The sequence below is a fragment of the Mercenaria mercenaria genome, chromosome 13 (assembly GCF_021730395.1).
Source record: "Mercenaria mercenaria strain notata chromosome 13, MADL_Memer_1, whole genome shotgun sequence".
NCBI lineage: Eukaryota > Metazoa > Mollusca > Bivalvia > Venerida > Veneridae > Mercenaria > Mercenaria mercenaria.
Genome location: NC_069373.1, coordinates 24,224,893 through 24,240,158, shown reverse-complemented (window position 1 = coordinate 24,240,158; position 15,266 = coordinate 24,224,893). Strand labels below are relative to the sequence as shown.

The window sequence follows — 15,266 nt, the reverse complement described above, 5'->3', positions numbered from 1 at the left end:
CAGAGGTTTGAGGCTTCGCTCATATGACAGTGTTCACAGAGGTTTGAGGCTTTGCTCATATGACAGTGTTTACAGAAGTTTGAGGATTTGCTCACATGACAGTGTTCACAGAGGTTTGAGGCTTTGCTTTTATGACAGTGTTCACAGAGGTTTGAGGCTTCGCTCATATGACAGTGTTTACAGAGGTTTGAGGATTTGCTCACTTGACTGTTCACAGATGTTTGAGGATTTGCTCATATGACAGTGTTTACAGAGGTTTGAGGATTTGCTCACATGACAGTGTTTACAGGGGTTTGAAGATTTGCTCACATGACAGTGTTCACAGAGGTTTGAGGATTTGTTTACATGACAGTGTTCACAGAGGTTTGAGGATTTGCTTGCATGACAGTGTTCACAGAGGTTGGAGGCTTTGCTTTATGGCAGTGTTCACAGAGGTTTGAGTCTTTGCTTTTATGACAGAGTTTACAGAGGTTTGAGGTTTAGCTCATATGACATGACAGTGTTCATAGAGGTTTGAGGCTTTGCTTATATGACAGTGTGTACAGACGTTTGAGGATTTGCTCACATGACAGTGTTCACACAGGTTTGAGGATTTGCTTGCATGACAGTGTTTACAGAGGTTTGAGGATTTGCTTACATGTCAGTGTTCTCAGAGGTTTTAGGATTTCCTCATATGACAGTGTTCACAGAGGTTTGAGGCTTTGCTTTTATGACAGTGTTCACAAAGGTTTGAGGATTTGCTTTTATGACAGTGTTCACAGAGGTTTGAGGCTTTGCTTTTATGACAGTGTTCACAGAGGTTGGAGGCTTTGCTCATATGAGATGTCATTGTTCACAGAGGTTTGAGGCTTTGTCTATATGACAGTGTTCACAGAGGTTTGAGGATTTGCTCATATGACAGTGTTCACAGAGGTTTGAGGATTTGCTAATATGATAGTAATCACAGAGGTTTTAGGATTTGCTTGCATGACAGTGTTCACAGAGGTTTGAGGCTTTGCTTTTATGACAGTGTTTACAGAGGTTTGAGGCTTAGCTCATATGACATGTCATTGCTCACAGAGGTTTGAGGCTTTGCTTATATGACAGTGTTCACAGAGGTTTGAGGATTTGCTCACATGACAGTGTTCACAGAGGTTTGAGGCTTTGCTTATATGACAGTGTTCACAGAGGTTTGAGGCTTAGCTCATATGACATGTCATTGCTCACAGAGGTTTGAGACTTTGCTTATATGAAAGTGTTCACAGAGGTTTGAGGATTTGCTCACATGACAGTGTTCACAGAGGTTTGAGGATTTGCTTTTATGACAGTGTTCACAGAGGTTATAGGCTTTGCTTTTATGACAGTGTTCACAGAGGTTTGAGGCTTAGCGTATATGACATGTCATTGCTCACAGAGGTTTGAGGCTTTGCTTATATGACAGTGTTCACAGAGGTTTGAGGATTTGCTCACATGACAGTGTTCACAGAGGTTTGAGGCTTTGCTTATATGACAGTGTTCACAGAGGTTTTAGGATTTGCTTGCATGACAGTGTTCACAGAGGTTTGAGGCTTTGCTTTTATGACAGTGTTCACAGAGGTTTGAGGCATAGATCATATTGACGGTGTTTACAGAGGTTTGAGGCTTTGGTCATATGTCAGTCAGTGTTAACAGAGGTTTGAGGCTTCGCTCATATGTCAGTCAGTGTTAACAGAGGTTTGAGGCTTTGCTCATATGTCAGTCAGTGTTAACAGAGGTTTGAGGCTTAGCTCATATGTCAGTCAGTGTTAACAGAGGTTTGAGGCTTAGCTCATATGTCAGTCAGTGTTAACAGAGCTTTGAGGCTTTGCTTATACGACAGTCAGTGTTAACAGAGGTTTGGGGCTTTGGTCATATGTCAGTCAGTGTTAACAGAGGTTTGAGGCTTAGCTCATATGTCAGTCAGTGTTAACAGAGGTTTGAGGCTTTGCTTATATGACAGTGTTCACAGAGGTTTGAGGATTTGCTCACATGACAGTGTTCACAGAGGTTTGAGGCTTTGCTTATATGACAGTGTTCACAGAGGTTTTAGGATTTGCTTGCATGACAGTGCTCACAGAGGTTTGAGGCTTTGCTTTTATGACAGTGTTCACAGAGGTTTGAGGCTTAGCTCATATTGACAGTGTTTACAGAGGTTTGAGGCTTTGCTCATATGTCAGTCAGTGTTAACAGAGGTTTGAGGCTTTGCTCATATGTCAGTCAGTGTTAACAGAGGTTTGAGGCTTTGCTCATATGTCAGTCAGTGTTAACAGAGGTTTGAGGCTTAGCTCATATGTCAGTCAGTGTTAACAGAGGTTTGAGGCTTAGCTCATATGTCAGTCAGTGTTAACAGAGGTTTGAGGCTTTGCTTATACAACAGTCAGTGTTAACAGAGGTTTGGGGCTTTGGTCATATGTCAGTCAGTGTTAACAGAGGTTTGAGGCTTAGCTCATATGTCAGTCAGTGTTAACAGAGGTTTGAGGCTTAGCTCATATGTCAGTCAGTGTTAACAGAGGTTTGAGGCTTAGCTCATACAACAAAGTAAATGGAGGCTTAATGAAGGTGAAATTATGTCACAGTTTGCTTCTAAATTTGAAAGTAACTTAAAGAACACTTTGAAGTCATCAGAATCAGTTCTGTTATATTAATAGTAAATGGATTGTTTGCTACGTCCTATAAATTGGCCTATATGAATTGACCTTCTCTCAGTTTTGAAAGACTGTCAATTATGTCTTATGAAATTCTGGCTTGTCACATGACCATTGATGTTTGCAGTACAACCAGGTTCAGGTGGATACAGGATTCACCAGATGTGGAAGCCCCAAGCTGGGCCCTTGATGATATATATGTAGGGGAGACCTGTCCTAGGATGTGTCATGGCAGGGGTGATTGCAAGGGAGGTTACTGCCATTGTGATGACGGGTATCAGGGTCAGTATTCTGTATAAATATATGTATGTTGTCACTTGAAGAAAGATCTTTCTTGCCTGCTTTGTGGGGAAAGTATACATTTGTCTGATCACCTATACCAGGGATAGATATTCATGTCTTTCCCAAGGGAAAAGTCTTGTCTAAAATAGCATGCTCTTAAGTGATGTCACCTAGTACTAGCACTAATATGACATCATAAACTGTATACATAGTGACAGGAAATCTATTTGTCATTGCAATCTGTTTTAAACATGATATGCAAGAAAAACTACCTTACATGTCTAGAATGGCAGCTGTTTTTCCAAGCTCTGTGGACATTACAGATAAAAAACCTCACTAACACTTGGTTTTTCATTTCACACTGTCCCATGGGTAGGGAAAACCCTGTCTTACACAGGCAGGTATATAAGATCTTTAGTCGGCAGTGTCATATTTCATACTGTCCCTCGGGTAGGGAAAGCCCTGTCTTACACAGGCAGGTATGTAAGATCTTTAGTCTGCAGTGTCACACAGGCAGGTGTGTAAGATCTAAAGTCTACAGTGTCACACAGGCAGGTATGTAAGATCTTCAGTCTGCAGTATCACACAGGCAGATATGTAAGTTCTTAAGTCTACAGTGTCACACAGGCAGGTATGTAAGATCTTTAGTCTACAGTGTCACACAGGCAGGTATGTAAGATCTTAGGTCTACAGTGTCACACAGGTAGGTATGTAAGATCTTTAGTCTGCAGTGTCACACAGGCAGGTATGTAAGATCTTTAGTCTACAGTGTCAAACAGGCAGTGTCACACAGGCAGGTATGTCAGATCTTTAGTCTACAGTGTCACACAGGTAGGTATGTCAGATCTTTAGTCTACAATGTCACACAGGCAGGTATGTCAGATCTTTAGGCAGGTATGTCAGATCTTTAGTCTGCAGTGTCACACAGGCAGGTATGTCAGATCTGAAGTCTACAGTGTCACACAGGCAGGTATGTCAGATCTTTAGTCTGCAGTGTCACACAGGCAGGTATGTCAGATCTTAAGTCTACAGTGTCACACAGGCAGGTATATAAGATCTTTAGTCTGCAGTGTCACACAGGCAGGTATGTAAGATCTTTAGTCTGCAGTGTCACACAGGCAGGTATGTCAGATCTTAAGTCTACAGTGTCACACAGGCAGGTATATAAGATCTTTAGTCTGCAGTGTCGTGTCACACAGGCAGGTATGTTAGATCTTTAGTCTACAGTGTTACACGGGCAGGTATGTAAGATCTTTAGTCTGCAGTGTCACACAGGCAGGTATGTAAGATCTTTAGTCTGCAGTGTCACACAGGCAGGTATGACAGATCTTAAGTCTGCAGTGTCACACAGGCAGGTATGTTAGATCTTTAGTCTACAGTGTCAGATCTTTAGTCTGCAGTGTCACACAGGCAGGTATGTAAGATCTTTAGTCTACAGTGTCACACAGGCAGGTATGTAAGATCTTTAGTCTACAGTTTTACACAGGCAGGTATATAAGATCTTTAGTCTACAGTGTCACACAGGCAGGTATGTAAGATCTTTAGTCTACAGTGTTAGACAGGCAGGTATGTAAGATCTTAAGTCTACAGTGTCACACAGGCAGGTATGTAAGATCTTTAGCATGTCACACAGGCAGGTATGTAAGATCTTTAGCATGTCACACAGGCAGGTGAGATCTTAAGTCTACAATGTCACACAGGCAGGTATGTAAGATCTTTAGCATGTCACACAGGCAGGTATGTAAGATCTTTAGCATGTCACACAGGCAGTTATGTAAGATCTTAAGTCTACAATGTCACACAGGCAGGTATGTAAGATCTTTAGTCTACAGTGTCACACAGGCAGGTATGTAAGATCTTTAGTCTACAGTGTTACACAGGCAGGTATGTAAGATCTTAAGTCTACAGTGTCACACAGGCAGGTATGTAAGATCTTTAGCATGTCACACAGGCAGGTATGTAAGATCTTTAGCATGTCACACAGGCAGGTATGTAAGATCTTAAGTCTACAATGTCACACAGGCAGGTATGTAAGATCTTTAGTCTACAGTGTCACACAGGCAGGTATGTAAGATCTTTAGTCTACAGTGTCACACAGGCAGGTATGTAAGATCTTTAGTCTACAGTGTTACACAGGCAGGTATGTAAGATCTTTAGTCTACAGTGTTAGACAGGCAGGTATGTAAGATCTTAAGTCTACAGTGTCACACAGGCAGGTATGTAAGATCTTTAGCATGTCACACAGGCAGGTATGTAAGATCTTTAGCATGTCACACAGGCAGGTGAGATCTTAAGTCTACAATGTCACACAGGCAGGTATGTAAGATCTTTAGCATGTCACACGGGCAGGTATGTAAGATCTTTAGCATGTCACACAAGCAGTTATGTAAGATCTTAAGTCTACAATGTCACACAGGCAGGTATGTAAGATCTTTAGTCTACAGTGTCACACAGGCAGGTATGTAAGATCTTTAGTCTACAGTGTTACACAGGCAGGTATGTAAGATCTTAAGTCTACAGTGTCACACAGGCAGGTATGTAAGATCTTTAGCATGTCACACAGGCAGGTATGTAAGATCTTTAGCATGTCACACAGGCAGGTATGTAAGATCTTAAGTCTACAATGTCACACAGGCAGGTATGTAAGATCTTTAGTCTACAGTGTCACACAGGCAGGTATGTAAGATCTTTAGTCTACAGTGTCACACAGGCAGGTATGTAAGATCTTTAGTCTACAGTGTTACACAGGCAGGTATGTAAGATCTTAAGTCTACAGTGTCACACAGGCAGGTATGTAAGATCTTTAGCATGTCACACAGGCAGGTATGTAAGATCTTTAGCATGTCACACAGGCAGGTATGTAAGATCTTAAGTCTACAATGTCACACAGGCAGGTATGTAAGATCTTTAGTCTACAGTGTCACACAGGCAGGTATGTAAGATCTTTAGTCTACAGTGTTATATTAGGCTGAAACAGCCAGGAAACTGTATAAATATTGTGATGATTTGAAGTACGGTGTTTTTCATGGACAAAAGATTTTGAATTTCATTTTCAAGTTCCAAGTAGTAAAACGGCTAAATGAGTTTTTAAATGTTCGTAGGTTCAAGCTGCATGCCGAAGGAGAAGCAGATAAGTCGTATGTTTGATTCATTTGAGGGTGGAGTGTACACATCACACTGGGATGTAGTGTCAGGAGGTGGTATAGGGTTTGGTTGTGGAGCCTTGCTGCCTTACGCACATGGAAAAACCCTCTATTTCAATGGATGTGGTTTGAGAGAAGCTAGAACTGTTGAAATGGATCTCACAACTGCTAGGTATGCATGTACATATTGAAAAACTTAAATTCTCTTTAAAAACTTGTCTTATTAGAAGCTGACAGGAGCCTAAAGATCTTGGTGGAGTGTAACCTGATGCTTAACTGCTATTTCAAGAGATCCATCTGGGACTGCCTTTTGGATGAATTGCACTCTTTGTTTCATTAAGGACAACATATAATTGTGACATTTAAAATTTAACAATATATATTAAACAGTAAGACCATAAAGTTCATTAAGATGATAATTTTATGTTTAAAACAGATAAAAGAATTATAAAGCATGTTTTTCAGCTAGTTATTGAAATCTTAGAGTGAAATGTATCTGGTATTTTCACAGTGAATAATATGAAATATATTTTTAACTGGTAAGAAACTATAGAATGGGTAAGTTCAGGCAAGATATGAAATAAAAGAAAATTTGTTTGTTTTACATGTAAGATCAAAATATCTTTCACTCATGAACACCATATCTTACATTTTCACTCATGGCCATGCCACTTGTGAAAATATTGCATCTGGTGTTCATTTGTGAAAGATCTTTCAGTCTTACACTGAAACAAACAAATATCCTCTATTTATTTCCATAACAAAAAATCTGGATGTCATACTATAAATAAAGGCAATATGAGCCTTTAACATAATAGGATAATCAAGTTCCATTTTTTTTCTTATTGTTAAAGAGGTGTTTGTAAAGTCTATAGCTTCAGGTATTTAATTGTGTATGTTTGTTTAGTCCATGTTTGTGGTATAATTATGGTATACTTTAATGTAAGAATGTAAATAAGTCTTGCATCACTACCATTACAGTTCAGCAATAGTTCACAAAATGTTTTATGGTAACATGGATTGTCAAGTCTCTACAAACAAAAATATAACACAAACCATCAAGCTCATATCGTGTCAGACTTTGCTGGCTACATCATTTTCCCTTTACTCTCTGATCTCAGTATCCTCACTGTTATTGTGAACAACACTATATCAGTTTCCCATTTACTCTCCCCCCCCCCCCCGACAACAAAGTTGTAAGGGGGGTATACTGGTTTCAGGTTGTCTGTCTGTCTGTTTGTCCGTCTGTCTGTCTGTCCGTCTGGCCGTCCGTGCGTCTGGCCGTAGATGCAATCTTGTGCGCACCATCTCTCCTCATCCCCTTGACACAATTTAATGAAACTTCACACAAGTGATCAGTACCAACAGTAGTTGTGCATGGGGCATGTTACTTAGGTTCTTTTAGAAAAAAAAATGCAGAGTTATGGGACTTTGTTTTTTTGTTACTGTACTATATACATAGACACAATCTTGTGCGCACCATCTCTCCTCATCCTCTTGACATAATTTAATGAAACTTCACACAAGTGATCAGTACCAACAGTAGTTGTGCATGGGGCATGTTAGCTTCTTTTAGAAAAAAAAATTGCAGAGTTATGGGACTTTGTTTTTTTGTTACTGTACTATATACATAGACACAATCTTGTGCTCACCATCTCTCCTCATCCCCTTGACACAATTTAATGAAACTTCACACAAGTGATCAGTAACAATAGTAGTTGTGCATGGGGCATGTTAGGTTCTTTCAGAAAAAAAAATTGCAGAGTTATGGGACTTTGTTTTTTTGTTACTATACTATATACATAGACACAATCTTGTGCGCACCATCTCTCCTCATCCTCTTGACATAATATAATGAAACTTCACACAAGTGATCAGTAACAACAGTAGTTGTGCATGGGGCATGTTAGGTTCTTTCAGCGACAAAAATTGCAGAGTTATGGGACTTTGTTTCTTGTTAACATACTACGTACATACAGCCTGCATATGCAATATTGTGCGTGCCTAATCTACCAAACCCTTGCACACAATTTAATGAAACTTCACACAAGTGATCAGTACCAACCCAAGTTCTGCATGGTCATGTTACATTCTTTAGATAAATATTCTGCATAGTTATGGGACTTTGTTTTTTGTTACTATACTGTATACATACAGTCTATATACATACAGTCCACATAATTATGCAATCTTGTGTGCGTCAAATTGCAATGTACTGTCAGTGCATGCGGGGGGGAGGGGGGGGGGGTACATTCATCACCTTTAGTGATAGCTCTAGTTATGAACAACACTATGTAAAGTTCCTCTTTACTCTCTGATCTCAGTATCCTCACTGTTGTTATGAACAACACTATATCAGTTTCCCCTTTACTCACTGATCTCAGTATCCTCACTGTTATTATGAACAACACTATATCAGTTTCCCATTTACTCTTTGATCTCAGTTTCCTGACTGTTATTATGAACAACACTATATCAGTTTCCCCTTTACTCTCTGATCTCAGGATCCTCACTGTTATTATGAACAACACTATATCAGTTTCCCCTTTACTCACTGATCTCAGTATCCTCACTGTTATTGTGAACAATACTATATCAGTTTTCCATTTACTCTCTGATCTCAGTTTCCTGACAGTTATTATGAACAACACTATGTCCAGTTCCCCTTTACTCTCTGATCTCAGTATCCTCACTGTTATTATAAACAACACTATATCAGTTTCCCCTTTACTGTCTGATCTGAGTATCCTCACTGTTATTATGAACAACACACATGATTATTCAAATCACTGCGTCTGTGGTCCATCGTCAGTCGGTCCGTTAACAATTTCTCATTACTGCATCTCCTCTGAAACTACTGGGGGGGGGATTTTGACCAAACTTTGTCAGAATGATGTATCTGTACCCTAGTTTTGTCCCCCTGAAAATCAGACTGGTTCAACAATTTTTGAATGAGTTATGGCCCTTTATTTATTTTGATTTCTAATAATTTTATATCCAGTGGCCCTCCAAGATGTTTATTTGTTTTTTATGGCCTTACCTGTAGAAGGGTCATAAAGTCTGCAGACACTAATGAGATAATGATTCAAGTTGTTCATTATTTTCCTATTACACCTCAGCAGTGAATGGACTACCCTAGTAGATTGATGATGAATTTGTTTAGTACTCAAATTTCTGGGTTTAATTCCAGGTGGGTTGGAGTAAATGGGATATACTTTTATTTTGGAACATGTAAAGATGGTAATGAATAGTTTCGAAACGATTGAATTTGACCTAGTGATCTACTTTTGTATTTCTCAAGCTACAGCCTTCAAATTTGGACCACATGCGTAGTTTTGTGTACTGAAATGAACTTTGAGCTTGATCTTGACCTAGTGACCTACTTTCACATTTCTCAAGCTACAGGCTTCAAATTTGGACCACATGCATAGTTTTGTGTTCTGAATTGAAATTTGACCTTGATTTTTACGTAGAACCTACATTCACATTTCTCAAGCTACAGCCTTCAAATTTAAAGCACAGCATTGTTTTGTGTACTGAAATGAACTTTGACCTTGAAATTGATCTAGTGACCTTCTTTCACATTTCTCAAGCTACAGCTTTCAAATTTGGACCACATGTATGGACCACATGCACAGTTTTGTGTACCGAAATGAACTTTGACCTTGATTTTGACCTAGGGACATATTTGTGCTTTGCTCATAGCACATTCAAATATTGACCAATCTCTTTGATATTTGGTATGTAAGTACCTTGTATGGAGCCAAAATTACCAATTGGTATTAGAGATCACTGGATCCAAGGACTGTGATGACCTGGATTCTGACATAGTTACCTACTTAAAGGATTTTGAGCTTGTCTTGAAATTTGGAACATTCAAAAATGAAGCAATGGTGGGCGCCAAGATCACTCTCTGACCTCTTGTTACCTTTACTGTCTGATCTCAGTATCCTAACAGCTATTATGAACAACACTACATCAGTTTCCCCTTTACTCTCAGATCTCGGTATCCTAACTGTTATTATGGCCAACATTACCTCAGTTTCACCTTTACTATTTACTTACTTACTAGCATTCACCACCTTTACTCTATAATCTCAGTATCCTGACTGTTATTATGAACAACACTACATTAGTTTCACCTTTACTCTCTGATCTCAGTATCCTCACTACATTAGTTTCACCTTTACTCTCTGATCTCAGTATCCTCACTATTATTATGAACAGCACTACATTAGTTTCACCTTTACTCTCTGATCTCAGTATCCTCACTATTATTATGAACAACACTACATTAGTTTCACCTTTACATTCTGATCTCAGTATCCTTACTGTTATTATGAACAACACTACATTAGTTTCACCTTTACTCTCTGATTTCAGTATCCTCACTATTATTAGTAACAACACTACATTAGTTTCACCTTTACTCTCTGATCTCAGTATCCTCACTATTATTATGAACAACACTACATTAGTTTCACCTTTACTCTCTGATCTCAATATCCTCACTATTATTATTTACAACACTGTATTAATTTCCCGGTTACTTCCTGATCCACAGTTAGTATAACAAAAAAATTAACAACAGTATTTTATCAGCCACTAGTGATTACAAACTAATTTGGTAACCTGATGGTTGTATGTGCAGTCACTGCCAATGACAGAAGAATTTCCTGACTTACAGCTAGTAATCTGTTGACAGTTTTTAAAACCTTAAGATTTTGTATCACTGACGGTACTGGAGCACTTATGGCACAACCCCTTGAAAGTCAGTGCAATCCCTAGTTGTATGTTAGCACTGACAACATGGTAGAGTATCAACACGTTATTTCATGCTGACTTGTTTTTAGTACTGACAGTATTGTAGTATTCACAGCACTTATTGTAGTATTCACAGCACTTAGAATGGCACAACTCTTTCACACAGACATTAACCATTGACAGTTTTATAGTACTAATGGTATTATAGCCACTGTCTGGCAGAAGGTAGGTAGAATCTCATGGTTCCCTGCCAACTGCAAGTATCAAATCCATTTAGTAATAAATGAGATAGAGTGAAAGTGCGCCAAAACTTTAACCTGAAGTTCTAAGTCAAAAGGGAAGATAAGTCATGAAATACTGGAGCTAGAGTTATGGTCCTTGTGTCATATGATGTGAGTGATGATGTTGAACAACTATTTTAAATTTGAATCAAATCCTCTCTGTAATAACAGAGATATAGTGAAAATGCATCAAAATTAACCTTAAATTCTAAGTAAAAAGGGGGGGGGGGGGGGCATAATTCATGAAAAATCAGTGCCAGAGTTATGGAACTTGTGTCACATGATGTTGGTGATAAGGTGGAACAACTATTTTAAGTTTGAATCAAATCCATTTAGTAATAACTGAGAGAGTGAAACTGCCCCAAAACTTTAACCTGAAATTCTAAGTAAAAAGGGGGGATAATTCATGATTTATTGGTGCAATAGTTATGGCCCTTGTGTCATATGATGTGAGTGATGATGTTGAACAACTATTTTAAGTTTGAATCAAATCCTCTCTGTAATAACAGAGATACAGTGAAAATGCATCAAAATTAACCTTAGATTCTAAGTGAAAGGGGGCATAATTAATGAAAAATTGCTGCTAGAATTATGGACCTTGAGTCATATGATGTGGGTAATAATCTACATATTGCCCTCTATACAAATACTAAGTTTTATGAAGCTAGCTTGAATCCTTTTTTAGTTATCGCAGGATCCAGATTTGTGGACGGATGGTCAGATGGACGAGGGCATTCCTATCGTCCCCTCCAGTGTTCCACGGTAGGGGACTAGTAAAAAAGAACAGCGTAGTTTTTACTGGGATGTTTGTTTAGTACACTTGGCAGCCATGCAAGTATAGTACTAACACAACCATCTCTTTCTAACATCAAAACTTTAACCAATGTGCGGACATGGAAGGATGCCGACGCCGATTCGAGTAGGACAGCTCTCCACACTTCCTATAGTCAAGCTAAAAACCAGGAGACTGTGATGTTAGAAAGAGATGGTTGTGTTAGTACTATACTGATGGTTGAAGTTACTAACAAATCGTAAGACTAGGCTGTCTTTTACAGCCTACGTGGAACTGGGGCGATAGGAAGCTGTCCATCTGACCATCCGTCCACAAATCTGGATCCTGCGATAACTAAAAAAGGATTCACGCTAGCTTCATAAAACTTAGTATTTGTATAGAGGGCAATATGTAGATTATGCACATATATGAATTATGCTTGTAGGTCAAAGGTCAAGTTCACTGTTCAAGGTCGAGTAAAAAGCATGATCTATGCTTGTCGGTTAAAGGTCAAGGTCACTGTTCAAGGTCAAGTGAAAATTTCCTGACCGAGAGTATTTAAAACCGACAGCACTGATACAAATTTTAAACACATTAACTTAGGTGACATTTCATATTTTCATATATGTTCAAATCCGAAACTTGCACCGAAAAATAAATGGCCCGTATTGGAGTATTTGTTATATATATTGTATTAATATTGGCTAACTGTATTCTAATTTCAAAAAAATAACTCTATCTTTGTATTTATTCTATCTCTAGGGGCAAGATTATAAATATTTTTTCTAAGTCGGAATTGAAACTGATTCCATTCAGTTAATCGATAAGCTGCTTTCACACGAATATTCTAGCATTGTCACATACAGTTCGCGTTTGATAGGCATGATTCCATTAGTTGAAGGTTGCTTTCGCGTAGGAAGACATTTTTATGCCCCTGCAAAGAAGGAGGGGTATATTGTTTTGCAGATGTCGTTTGTTTGGCCGGTCGGTAGGTCGGCCGGTCCGTAGACCAGTCTGTTTCCAGATGATAACTCAAAAACGCTATGGCCTAGGATCATAAAAGTTGATAGAGAGGTTGGTCATGACCAGCAAATGATCCCTATTGATTTTGAGATTAGTAGGTCAAAGGTCTCTCAAGGTCACAGTGACCAGGAACAGGTTTCCGGATGATAACTCAAGAACGCTTGGGCCTAGGATCATGAAAGTTGATAGGGAGGTTGGTCATGACCAGCAGATGACCCCTATTGGTTTTGAGGTCAGTAAGTCAAAGGTCAAGGTCACAGTGACCCAGAACAGTTAAACCATTTCCGGACAATAACTTGAGAATGCTTGGATCTAGGATCACAAAACTTAATAGGGAAGTTGATCATGACCAGCAGATGAATCCTACTGATTTTGAGGTCAGTAGATCAACGGTCAAGGTCAAAGCTTTGTTTTTGTTACCCAAGGACTACTTTTCTTCATGCGCATTTGGCGGTTCAAATCTAAAGGCTTTCATCAAGGGTCTTCGGATTTAGCCTAAATAAAGCAAGTGGCTCTGACGAGCCCCTGGCAATAGGTTTTCATTTATCAGACTTTAAAAATCATTTTCTCTAGAGCTTTGATATTTGGCATGTGATATAAGGGTTTGACTCTCTACCATACTTGTCCCAAATTATTGCCCTAAGATCAAAAAATGGCCACGCCCCTGTGTCTGACATGTACTTACTATAGGCTTTTATGTAAGAAACTTTGAGAATCTTCTTGTCTGAATCAATAATAGGTAGGGCCTTGATATTTGGCATGTGATATCAGATTTGTAATGTCTACCATATTTTATTCAAATTATTGCCCTAGGTTCAAAATGTGTGTGACCTGTATATAATATAGGCAAACATAGAAGAAACCTAACTCTGTACTTATACAAACACACTTGAAGCCTTGTACACATGTGAGTACTTTAGGGTCAATGACAGTCTTGTTTTATTTTAAGTAAACATGTAACAATAACCTTGACCCAAGCAAACCAAACTGCAGCTAAGTGCAAAAGTTTTATGTCTCATTCGATCCTAACTAAGTTACTTACTAAGAAAATGTTTCCTATTTTAAGTAACACTGTTACAGACAGTGATCAAAGCAGACTGTAAAATTTGTTCTAATGGTTAGACATTCTGAGCTGTTAAAGAACACTTAAGATATTTTTTAGTGACCTGCAAAAGGATGTTTACCAAACTTGGTCAGAAACAAGGTCAAATGGTCAAGGTCTTCCTCAGATGACCAACTTAGGCCATTTTTGCACCTTGTTTTTCTACTACTTAGATTATGAACAGTTTGATTGATGTTTTTGACATGGGCCTATAATAATACTAGTACAAAAGGAACCAGTGTGGGAGCTATCTTGTCTAGTCACCTGATGGCAGACAGTTTATTTAGCAGTAATGTTTCACTAGGCTGGCCACACAGGTCTAATCGAAGACTAATTTTTTGTTTAAATTCTAGTGTGGATGTATTTTTGACATTTTGTTAAAAACATGAGGGAGAAGGTTGTATTTGGTGAAATAAAAAATCAATTTTAGTGTGAGTAATAATACCACATCCCTGCATTGTAATGTTGATGCAGTTTTACAGCAAGCAAATGGGAAGGTAAAAATCTCTCTTTGAAGACACAGGACCCCTACTTTTCTCTTCATTTTATTTCAATTTTAGGATAATTTTTCAAAATGATTTGTACTCTGAAATGGGTCTAGGGTGTGTGTGGCAGCTCTGTGAAAATTGTTTAATTTTATATAAAATATATAGAGAATAACATTTAGGTACCTTGAACCTAATAGTTCCTCACCACTGCACATAGAGGTCACCAAAGCATAAAATTGAAAAACATTAGAATAACTTCTTTTCTTAAACTATTTGATGGCTTTTCATCAAACTTGGTATGTAGCGTCCATGCATGGCTTTCTCGTGTTTATTTCACTGCACATAGGGGTTGCTAGGGCTAAAGATAGAAAAACCCAACAAATGAGTTCATGGTAATCAAGTTATAATTTAACTTAACTTATTGTTGTGTTCAGTGTTATCTATTAATCGCAACCTTTATTTCATTTTTATATTTCAAAAGGACGATGGTAGATAAGGGGAGATCACATAAAGAGTTACCTGGAAAAGTCTTTTGTTACTATTGTGCTTCTTGTAAAATGTTAAAGGACCATAACTGCTACAACTGGCATGGTACATGTATGTCCTGAAAAACGCAAAAGTAAATTCATAGTGATACAGTGCTTTGAAAACTATGAGATGAGCTGTCCGGACAAGAAGTAAAGAATAATACACAGCAAATATGTAATGTATAATAATATTTTGTGCTCATCATAATTCAAGACATTCACTACAGTTAAAATTGCAGAAA

General features: G+C 38.4%; 1 protein-coding gene across 2 annotated transcripts in view; it reads left to right on the top strand.

Annotated features, from left to right (window-relative positions):
* LOC123529323 (reelin-like) overlaps window positions 1–15,266 on the top strand; it is a 418,269-nt gene that overhangs the window by 394,517 nt on the left and 8,486 nt on the right. For both annotated transcript variants that reach the window (XM_045309613.2, XM_045309612.2), the window contains exons 56-57: window positions 2,770–2,924; window positions 6,026–6,239. In XM_045309613.2, the coding sequence (XP_045165548.2) occupies window positions 2,770–2,924; window positions 6,026–6,239 (369 nt within the window). The remainder of the gene's footprint in view (window positions 1–2,769; window positions 2,925–6,025; window positions 6,240–15,266) is intronic.